General features: G+C 41.1%; 1 protein-coding gene across 5 annotated transcripts in view; it reads right to left on the bottom strand.

Moving 5' to 3' along the window:
* Positions 1-3,581: 3,581 nt before the first annotated feature.
* The window catches only part of ank1b (ankyrin 1, erythrocytic b), an 89,065-nt gene continuing 81,143 nt past the window's right edge, over positions 3,582-11,503 (bottom strand). For 4 of the 5 annotated variants that reach the window (XM_042509972.1, XM_042509975.1, XM_042509974.1 and 1 more), the window contains 5 exons: positions 6,959-7,616; positions 5,532-5,667; positions 4,992-5,063; positions 3,966-4,060; positions 3,687-3,764 (listed from right to left, as the gene is read on the bottom strand). In XM_042509972.1, coding sequence (XP_042365906.1) covers positions 3,992-4,060; positions 4,992-5,063; positions 5,532-5,667; positions 6,959-7,616 — 935 coding nt within the window. In that variant the 3' untranslated portion in view covers positions 3,687-3,764; positions 3,966-3,991. Of the gene's footprint in view, positions 3,765-3,965; positions 4,061-4,991; positions 5,064-5,531; positions 5,668-6,958; positions 7,617-11,503 lie in introns of all 5 variants that reach the window. The other variant, XM_042509973.1, reaches the window with a different exon arrangement.

The raw sequence follows: 11,503 nt of genomic DNA, 5'->3' as shown, positions 1-11,503 counted from the left end.
TACTGAGGTAATGAGTCTCTCTAATATATTGGGGTTTTTTACACCTTATTATTTGTGTAATCAAATAAATCAATCAAATTTTATGTATTTTTCTGACATTATTACTATTTTTTTTTTTGGTCGATGAGAAAGTTGGGAGAGAGAGGGGGATGACAAGCAACAAAGGGCCACAGGTGAAGAGGCCAACCCATCAAATTTTATTTTTGGTAAACAATTATTTTTAATTATTTTTGTATCTCCTACATCATAGTCTAAATAAGTAGGGTTAATTCTGGTATATTTCAACCCCAACCCTATTTTTTCAAGTTTTTGTTTCCAATTAACTAATGCAGATCATTTTTGTCCAAAAATTGGGGAAACATTGGTCCATTATTGAGAGAACATTGCAGCCAACAGAAGTGAAACAGGCTGCGATATAACGTTAATGGCTAATTGCACACCACCCTTTTTTTTGCCACTGACAGGCTCAGATTATTTATTTAGTGTCTGACATCATTATGGAAAGGATCATACAGAGACAGACAAAATTGCTATTGCCCAACCCACAAGACTCCCTTTGAATAAAGTAATTTTTTATCATTGTAAAAAACACTTCATTCAAGGTGAAGACTAAAGAAGGCAGTCAGCAGTGTCATTTGACTTGCTAATACTGACTGGATGTTGTCTACTTTTAGAAAAATCCATGCACCAGTATTCTTTTCTACATAACATTTAGCACACAAATCATCTCCTCTGAATCTTGTGTGGGTATGTCATTTAAATACCTTGTGGGAAAGACTGAACTCTGCCACTAACAATGAAAACTACTTCTGTATATACTGTAGATAATTCCCCATGCAAATACACTGAATGGCTGTTGCAAAAATGCCTCTGAAAGTATACTATTGGAGTCTGAAATCTTAAAATCTTAAGGATTATGACTTTTTTTTATTAGGTTTATTTTCTTTCTATTAACTGCTCTCTTTATAGACTGAGGGAGTCACTGACCTCCATAATCCAAAAAACCCTGCATCAATCATGCCAGTTTGGACACAGTGTAAATATAAAGTTTGTCCTCTGGTGGGTGGATTCAAGGCTCAGAATCACAGGTTTGACTTGATGAGAACATCTGTCTTGATAAGATTACAGAACGGGTCAAAAAAGGCAACTGAAAAAAAACCCCACTACCGACAACCCAAAAAATCAGTGTTTACATCATTAAAAAAAAAAATCTTAACTTGTTTAACCTTTTTGGTTCATTTTTGTTCTCTCTGCCTCTCTAGGAGTCGCAGAGAGGACGCTCTGCATGTAGGGCAAAGAGCTGAGGGGTTACTGACCACATACTCAATACTTTGTCTCCTCTTTGGTCTTTTTTGAATCAAAGAGCTTCCTACCACACATTCACACTCACAAACACACTTTCACTCAAACCATCCTGCTCCATATGTTCCCCCCATAAACCCCTGCGCATCCCCATCCCTCCCTGAACAGCCCCAACACCAAAGTCTTCCCAGTTTGTGTCCCGCACTTGTCTCTGAGAGGAGGACTTGGAACTTAAAAAAGGAAAACATTTTGATTCTGACTGAGCAGAACTGAAAACCTGAGTGGAGTAACAGTGGAAAACGTGATATGTAATAAACGTGTGCTATATCGGATGAGGCTCTCATGTGCACGGACTGGGCATGGGAAATATGTGCATTTGTGTGATGTGTTAACTAACTCATTCATTCATTCAGTGTCTCAATCATTCAAGCTACAGTAGCATTTACAGTACTTAAATAGTGTGTTTCCGGGAAATGTGTGCTACTACGATACGACCCCTTCATAGTGCTGCAGGCAGGTTTCTGCATAAAGGAAGTGTTTCGGAGATGAAGAGAACGATGGGTGGTCTACAGTGTGAGTGTATGAAAATAGTGAAACACTATTAATTATTCAGAAAAAGAAAATGGAGCTTGGTGGTGTCCACCTCACGGCAGCAGCAGACTCCTTGATTAAGCGAACATATCCTGGTTTAGATTTTGCTACGTTAGGTGCTGAAAAATTCCTCTCCGGCCTCCACAGTTCCACTCTGCTACAGCTCTTCTGATCTTGTGTCCTCTTGGACTCTTTCACATCTAGCTCCAGTGAGATACAGTAAAGCAAAACTTGAAAGCGGCTCATCCAGATGGCATTTTTGTCTTCGCTTTTCAGGTCCAAATCCATTTTGTAGATATGCAGAACCTTGGCTTCCATCTTTGTCGTTCTTTTTAGGTATTATTGCTGTGGCAAACTCAAAAATAATTCAAAAACCCCGACCAGGCAATACCTATCTAATCATGTATGCATTTCTGATTATGTGTGTGTGTGCTTTTGTTTGTGTGTCTTCAAAGTTCACGAGTCTGGGGTCAGTGTTAATATGACAATCACAGTGCTACCTGTCTGTCCGCGCTGCACAGTTCCTGTCACAATCACATGTCGTACTGTAGTAGCGTCATGCTATATCACACGTGCTACAAATCCTCCTGCACATGAAGTAGATCCTCCGCGTTGTTTCCACGCCATTAACTTTGTTGCAAATGAATGAGATTGAGGCGCTACAGCCATTGCAAACAGATAAAGAGGGAGCACACATAAAGTTTGAAGCATTCCATGGAGGAGCTATAGATGCTGATGAAGAGGCCTGTGATTTTACTGCATAATAACCGAGGCTACCAATATAGTTAGTGAATAAAGATGAAGCACGCTACAGGGAGAAGTGATGGAAGAAGGTAGAAAAAGGTCACGAGGGAGGAAAACATCAATCTTTGTGTTGTCGAGCTGTTGCACAATACAATCAAGCGACCAACGCCTCTCAGAAGAAAACACGGAAGAGATTCCCTACCATTGGTTAGACAATACTTAAAACCAAGGCTCCGAAGAAAAACAAGAAACGAGCTTCATCCACAAAGGAAAAAGACATCAGACAGAAACACTCACGAGCAGGGGGAGCACAGCGGATTTCTCATTCCAGCACTGAGCGCGCCATGACATCACAGGGCCAAAGAGGCGATCATGAGGTGGGGCTCAGCGCCAAGCCAAAGGCAACAAACACATGCGGTAGAGAAGAATATGCGCACACATACATACACACACACTGACACATGTCCACGTAGCATAGAGTGCATATATCACATTGAGAATAAGACGGGAGAGGGTCCAGTGAAAGAAGCATTGGTAGGCTCAGCAGAAGCTTAGCTGTATACAGAACCATCCATTGAGGGACTCTTTTTTTGGCTGTAGTGTCATTGGACTCAACTTGCTGACATAAACCACTTCAGTCGGGGGGAAATAGGTCCTTAAAATGGCCTGTGACCCAAGCGTGGGCCAGCCCCTTACCTTGTACCCCTTCAGTTTGTAGATAATGACAGTTCAAAAGGTCAAAGGGCATGCACCAGCAGTCATCATGCGATTACAGTTCACAGGAAGCACTTTTTGTTACTTTTTTTTTTCTTGGTTGTTTTACTGACATTTATGTTGTTTTTTTGTAAAAAAAAAAAAAAAAAAAAAAAAGGAAGAAGAAGAATCATGCCTTAGTCTAGTTGATATTTTTCTTTACAAATGTTAAAAAACTACAAGTTGGACTCCTTTTTTTTTTTTTCTCCTCTGTCTCTTTTGTGGTGCTCCATGGTCACACGTAGAGGATGATATTGTGTTTGTCATTGTTGTTGTTTGCACGTCTTAGTCTCTGTCTTCCTCTCCTTTGCTCATTTTCCTCTCCGGCCTGGTTGTGTTTTTGTGGAGGATGATTTGGCAGTGGCTTTCCGGTCCTAGAGAAAAAGAGATGGACAACATTTATGCACAAAACACAGGATGAAATCTATTAGAGAAAAAAAAACAAATCTACATTTCTAATTTTGCACATAAATGAAAAAAGAACAGCATGTGAGAGACTACTGAGTCCAATATGTTGTCACAGAGGCTTCTATCCAAGCACTGGGATGCACACGTGCTTGTTTCATGTCCCGTACCTGGAGGACTGGGTAGTATGTATATTTCAGTGTTTAACTCTCCGCAGACTGGAGCGTTGCGCTGACTGAGCGCCCTTTCTCACATCCACCCCCACCTGGAGCAAGGAGGGAGGGAGGAGGGAAGGAAACAACACTCAGACCAGTTAACTGCTGAATCTTCCACATGTAACCAGAGCAGGAAACTGAAGGTGCATTTCCACCAGATCCGGCAACAGAGGGCGTCTCAACGATTTCTGTTCATTTACAATGTCAATAATATAATACAGACTTATAATAATATAGGCTGCATAATAAAAAGTTCATCAGCAGGCCTTTACATTGCTTCCTGTTTGACATGGTGAGCAGAGAGCCCGGGTCCGCCCAACTAGCAGCGTGTTTAAGCTGTCAAGCACATTCGAACATAGGGTACGGCACCAGTCGGGAGCCCATCCAGCAGCCACCAGACTGGCGCAGTGCGCCCCCTAGCATCTTTGCCAGATCTGGTGGAAATGTAGCAGAACTTCTCTGTCTGCTGGCCAGCCACTGTAGCTTGCTACAGTCCCAAAATACAAACAAAAAATGTGCAAGCACTTTGCCAGTGATGATGGTGATGTCTAAATTGTGTCTAAACAGTGAAAATCAGGCTTCAGTGTGCACATGGTGGTGGAAATATCATGTGATTTTGAACTGTCAAAGCAAAAGTTATGCTGCTATACCAACCACCAGTCAGCTGACAGTACATCACTCCAGCGTTACCATTAGCCATACATAAACATAAAAAATGCCCTTGAAGGAGCGTAGCTCTCAGAGGAGCTCCCCAGTGGGCAGTTCCTCTCAGGGAGTCCCCAAACTGTTTGGTCCAAAAACACCTATCATGGGTTTGTTGTCAAATTTGCTGATAGGGACAAAATGCTTTAACCAACATTTGGCTGGTGGTTAATTTCCCGCTCTTTGTGTTAAGCTATGTGACTGATTCACAGTAATCTGCTTGGGTTGACAGTGTTTGTGTGTGACTCAGTGTAAATGATGAAAACACGACTGACTCACCTTTCTGGCAAGTACGCGTCCGTGTTCATCAACAAACTGCGCCTCAGCAGCATAGTCCTCTTTCTCCTCTCTCTGTACAAAAGTAAGACACATTTACATGTAAACAGCAGATCATACTGCTCATATTTGACAATAATGTAAATAACATGTAAAACAAAAGCAAAAAGTATTGGCATGGCAGATATTCCCCATGTGTTGCACCACACAACACATCATTCTGATCAGGTTCATCAAAATAATCCATTTTGATGATTGTTGAGTTGAGACTAAATTTGTTGATGGTCGTGGGCAAAAAAACCAAACTGGATGACTGTTTTCCCATCTGATCATTCAAAAAAGATAAAAGGATGGACAAAGATGTTCCCCCTCCAGGCGCAGGAAGTGGCGGGTGGTTGGCAACCTGACCTGGCCCCGCCTCTGCTCCTGTCCCCAAGCACATTGGCCCGCCTCCTGGTGAGAGAAGCCCAGCCCCTTGTCAAAGGGCTGCGTGCCCTGCAGGAGGCGCCCACGCAGCACATGAGAGTAACCCGTGTCACACACCGGAGTCAGCAGAGCCTCCTGGGCCACGCGCAAGCCTGGCATGCTGCCGTCACGTCCTGATGACACTGAGCCCACCCAGCCCTGCAGGGAGTCCTTGTCTGGTAAGTAAGGTTGAAATGCTCCACCTCCAACCACCCTGGAGAACAAAATGCAAACAGAAAAAGAAAAAAAAAACAAACACAAAGTGATGTAGCAGATATGTTGTCATTTTACATACAGACAGTAGAAAACAACATAGTTATGAAAATTATGAAAACACAACTGACTGACTGATTTTAAATAAAATAAATTAATCATCTTTTTTGTAAGATTGTCATATACATATGTGCATGATGATTTCTGACTAATATGTATGTTTGTTTTATCCTATGTCACATTTGATCATGTGATGAGACAATAACATTATACGGTAGCTAGTTTAAGCACATAACCAGTTACTAGTGTGCACCAGGGCCCATCAAAATAGTGTGCACTGGTGCCCGTGTTATCTATCTTACGCCACTCTTTACAGTTATTGCAGTGTCAAGGTTAATATACAAAAATAAATAAATAAATAAAGCTATTAAAACTCTACACAACATGCATGCAACAGACATGATACTCCCCACTAACTATTACCTTGAACAATTCATGAAGTTGTACGTGGTCATTGCAAACATGGGAGTGGACATATGGATTGTATATAAAGATGGATCACATGTCAGTTCCCCAAAGTGTAGCTTTTTCCACCTGGATCGCCCCCCGGTGTCTGGCTGTGGTATAGGTCCTAAAGCCTGCCTCTCCATGTTAGTGAATGGGACATAGGCCAAACTAAAAACTCTTCTTCCCAAAGATGGTTTCGTTTACTGAAGGTAGCTCTCATCACCCTGATGTTTGTTCAAGTGTTTGTTTTGATGAGAAGTTGGGTTTTAATGAGCTATTCAATTCTACAAAAAGGGGATTTTCCGCTTTGACTGACAGCTGTGACAAGCAATCCATGCGCTTGCATTCAATGGTGATGCTCATGATTGGTTGGATGGGTGTTTTGGTGGGAACTCCCCCACCAAAACACCCATCCAACACCGCAGACACTGGCTCTAAATGACATCACTGGATAATAATAATCTGGATATTTTAGCCTCACTTAAGGATAGTAGGGGTAGGTGGGGGTGTATCGTCCAGCTTTATATACAGTCCATGGTAGACATCACTTATTCTGTGTTACCATGTTTGGTTCAGGAGATATGATGCAAAAACTAAAATGGTCACCATAACCACCTCAAGGTATTTTTGCAATGGCTCCATTTCTGAAAAAGTTAAGGTCCCCAAACTGTACAAGTGTACCAAGTTTGCTTTTATGAAAAAGTGAGCCTAACCCTTAAAATTTGGCACATAACATCTGGACGAAACACACAATGTATTCAGTCTGACAGTTACAGCCCACGCACCGGTTATCTCCATTGTGCTCCGAAGCCCGACTCAGTCCCGACATCTCACACCGCTGGGCGTACACCTGCTGGCCTGAAACAACAGAAATCCCTTCCACTGAACCCAACCCAATACCTCCACCTCCTCCTTTTGCTCCACCTCCTGCTGCGAGGACCTCCCCTCTCCTCCCATCCAACCTCTGACCTCCCAGCTGTCCATTTAGGTTGACCTTGGGAACGGCGCCACTGGCCCTCACTCTGTCATATTCTGCCAGTACAGTTGCTGGCTCCTGTGGCGCCTCCTCCTCCTCAACCTCCCCTTCCTCCTCCTCCTCCTCCTCCTCCTCTTCCAGCTCCATGATTGAGCCGCTAGCCCCGCTGGCACCGCTGCTCGGGCGCCCCAAGCTGCAAGGAAGGGAGAGCGTGGCGCCCTCTGAGTCGTCAGCCCGACTGCTGCCCTCTAGTGACGAGTCCTCCACCGTGACCAACGAGGGGCTGACCCCTGCTGGCCACACCTGAACATCCGACATCTCCATTAATGTGTCTTCCTCGGTGGTGGCGATGGGGGCGCACTCAAGGCTGGAGACTTCCTGCCAGTAGGGCTCGGCGCCCAGCGGGGAGGGCAAGCTGTACTGCATGGAGGCCGGGGACAGCAGCTCCTCCTGCACCAGCCCATAACCTGAGGAAGGACAGGGGCGAGACAAGAGAAAGACTAACACCACGCAGACATAGCCAGGGCGAGGATGGGGAGGAGGTGGATTGACTGTTTCTCCAACCTGTGAGGAAACAGTGAGGCTCAGCCCTGTCCCAATATACATGAAAAAAAAAAAAGACTGGAGTTAGTCTTTATGAAGCCACTAATTTAGGATTGAGTTATTCTTCAATCCTTTTTATTAAAGGAATACTTAAAGGAAACAACCATTCGTATATCAGTTACTCACACATTGAATTTATGAAGAAAATGTTTTTCTTGCATCCTGTGGTGAACGAAGAATCCACAATCAGAGAAAATTGTTGATGAATAGAGGTCATAAGGGTCCAACTACAAAACTATATCAAAAACATCTGTTTAAAATCTATCACACAACCACTATCCAAGTCTCATTTATCCAGTCTTATGCTCAGTACTTCCCAAACAGACAGCACTTTCTGGCCGGTAACTAAACTAAACATGATACTTATCTACGCTCTCTCCAAAGCCAGACTCAATTGCCAATTATATTATAAAACACCAAAGTCACAAAATAACACAAATGTACTGACTGAGGCAGAGGCAGACCAGCAGCTCCTGTCTTCAGGGAGGTAAAATTACTGATTTTGTCAGTGGAGTCTGGCTTTAGAGAGCATAGATTAGTTTGAGAGTTTGTAAATGGATGTTTTGATATAGTTTTTTTTTTTAGATCCAACCCCCAATGACTTCATATAATCAAGAATTTTCTGTTTTTGTATTCTTTTTCACTTAAGGCCTGCAGAAAAAGTTTTCCTCACAATTTCAACATAACACAAAAGCCCTTTAATACAGAAAGCACACTGTGGAGCCGCTACTAAGTCCCTTCTTTATGCGCCCTCCTATGCATTTTTATACAGAACAAAATGACGGCAGCATCTTTCCACTCCAGTGTGTGATTTTAAATTGGTTCCAGCATTGAGGCATGATCGGCTTCTCATGTGAAATAAAATATAAGCATCGGCAGCACTCTCCAAACAATAACAATGACAGAACCATGGACTTTAGAGATACCGGGCATTACAGGACAATAACAATCATTTATCTTCACTGTTACACGCCGGCTGATCTCGTCCTCTACTCATAGGGTAAGGAGCTCCAGAATCTCATTATTTTCCCAATTTACAGACATTAACAGCCACTGTTCTACTTTGAATTAGCCACTAACTGCTAGCATTACTTTTTAAATCTCCTACAGTGGGATGCATGGAAAACACGTCAAAACGTCACACCTGCCCAACCAATCATGATCACGGCCTTCCAGCTTTACGTTTTACACAGATCTCATTTCGGGGCTGATACTGCCTCCTGTCACAGCTCAGAGGTGAGACCACTCTGCCCCCCCTCGCTGTGATCGTGCATTATATACAGAAAGGCGAGGCGACATAATTCCCGCCTTGAACAGTTAGTGTAAATGCGGCTAGGGAGAGTAATTGATATACAAATGGTCATCTCGAGGCTAGGGTATTCCTTTAAGTGTTAAAAAAAGATATGCTAAACCAGCAACCAAGTCATTCTCAGCCAAAAAGTTTTTGTACAATTTACAATTTGAAAGGTAGAGCACAAGAACGGCACTCGTCTTCAGCTTCTTTTTTCTTCTAATGTAGATTTGTCTTTTTGATGATTGTGGATTTGATTCAAGCACTTTAAGTTATAGTCATTGGGACACAGCAATAAGAGTGAGGTGAGGGTCAAAGGGGTTTGGTGTGTCAGCCACTGTGCAGGGCTCTAGTGTGGGAAAGTGAATCTGCAGAACATTCACTGTGTTCCTTGATAAGCAGAAAAAGGTGTCTAGAGTTAGACAGCATATTAATTGTGGGGTTGGCACGATATGAATTCATCATTATCATCAAAATCATTAGTTGGGCTGATTAGCAAAAAACGCATTTACATACAGCCAAGCATAAAATTACAATATTTAAAGGAAGTGTGGTGAATTTGAAATCTCAATATAGATATATTGATATATATATACAGATATATGTTCAGATAATTAAAACAAGCATTTTTTAATTTGTTCTTTATAAGCTGACTGTTGGTGTTGACCAATCAAGGCAAAGGCTGGGTGCTGAACTTTCTTCAGCAGTAACAAAATATTTTAGACAGCTGATTAGAATAAGCTGTTTTTCTACGACATCCCAGCAGCTGTGATAAAAACACCCACGCTGTAACAACAAATATAAAACTCTAAAACTATCGTTCCAACCCGTGTCACACCTTCCTGATTGGGAGTCAGCAGCATCTTGCAGATTCTGCAGAGGAAAATGCAAGTTACTGTTACTCTTGCATTGTCAGAGTCATGCATTTGTGTGTCTGCATCCCCAGCATCCAAATAAAGGTCACTGTACACGCTCTCACACGCGCACACGCGCACACACACACACACACACACACACACACACACACACACACAAACACACACACTAATAAATACAAACACACACATTAGACAATGTTTCAACATTTTTTTGTAATTGATTGTGGCTGTTAATGAAAGCAATTTTCAGAATCACAACTTAGTCTAAATTTTATTTTACATGGAAGGGATCATTTTTAAAATGTCTAATCAATCTCGTGGTTGCAGCATTCAAGAGGACTTCATTTAGGAATTGATTATTAATAAATAAATTGCAGCACTGGGCTCACAAACATTTTTCAGCCACTTTTTAAATCATTAAATCCATGTATAAAATAAGTACATTTTACACACTAATGGGGTGCTAGGCTATAAATTTGTGTTCTACTTTGAGTCAGTCACCAAGACTTCACTCACTGCAACAACACTAGAAAAATACACAAACACACTCTACACAAACACACATTATATTCAGCGCTAATTTTTGATATTTCAGTGATAATTTCTGACAATTCAGTGATAATTTCAGATTATTCAGTGACCATTTTTGATTAATAGTTTTGATTATTCAGTGAAATCTTTTGATTGATAATTTCTGATAGTGATAGTATTTGATTAATAGTTTTTGATTATTTATTGATGATTTTTGATTGATAATTTTTGATTATTCAATGACATGACATTTTATAATTTAGTGATCATTTTCGATTACTTAGTGTCATATTTTGATAATTCACTGATTAGAACAAAACAAATATGTGATGTCATATAATATAATAATGTGATTCACATTCATATCAAAAGTTATGTTCACATTTTCAACAGGCTGGTTAACTTAGTTTAAATGTCATTTAGATTCCCCTCCATGACATTCCACAGCTGGTGTTTTTTTTTTTTTTTGCTTTTGTTGTTGAATAATTTATGTGGCATTTTCATTTATTATCAATTATCTGATTTAAAAATAAATACATGGATAATGTCTAACTATTTAAAATCAAATACAAAAATACTCTCACAGTTTTGTACGTGTGACCAGTTGGGATTGGGCATTGACTTATTACTATAATTAAATAGTTTTTGATAAATTGTTTCATCAATGAATTCAGATGAATGAAATAAGGTGAAATTGAACAGTAAAGGAGTACTTCACCCAAAATGAAAGTTAGCATGCCTTCACGTAGTTCTTCTCAGAGCCCTAAACCGATTTGGAGTGCAGAGTATTCAGTGAAGCATCGAGGTGTGATGCCAGCTTGGGTTTAATGCTGACAGGTTTAAATCACAAACATCTGAACACTAAGTAGAGGCTTTATACAGTAGTAGTGTGGCTGAGATGGGGCTTAGCACAACCCTATCAGTTTAACTTTCCAGGCAATTTTTACAAATTGAACTTGTTTAAGTTTTGCCTATTGTAATCCTGAGTTAACATCATTAGTATTTTTTTAGGTGTAAATTAATTACAGCTCATGCATCCCATGAATATCCT

This window comes from Plectropomus leopardus, chromosome 20 (assembly GCF_008729295.1).
Source record: "Plectropomus leopardus isolate mb chromosome 20, YSFRI_Pleo_2.0, whole genome shotgun sequence".
NCBI lineage: Eukaryota > Metazoa > Chordata > Actinopteri > Perciformes > Serranidae > Plectropomus > Plectropomus leopardus.
The sequence above is the reverse complement of the archived record's forward strand: the minus strand, read 5'-3'. Positions and strand labels throughout refer to the sequence as shown.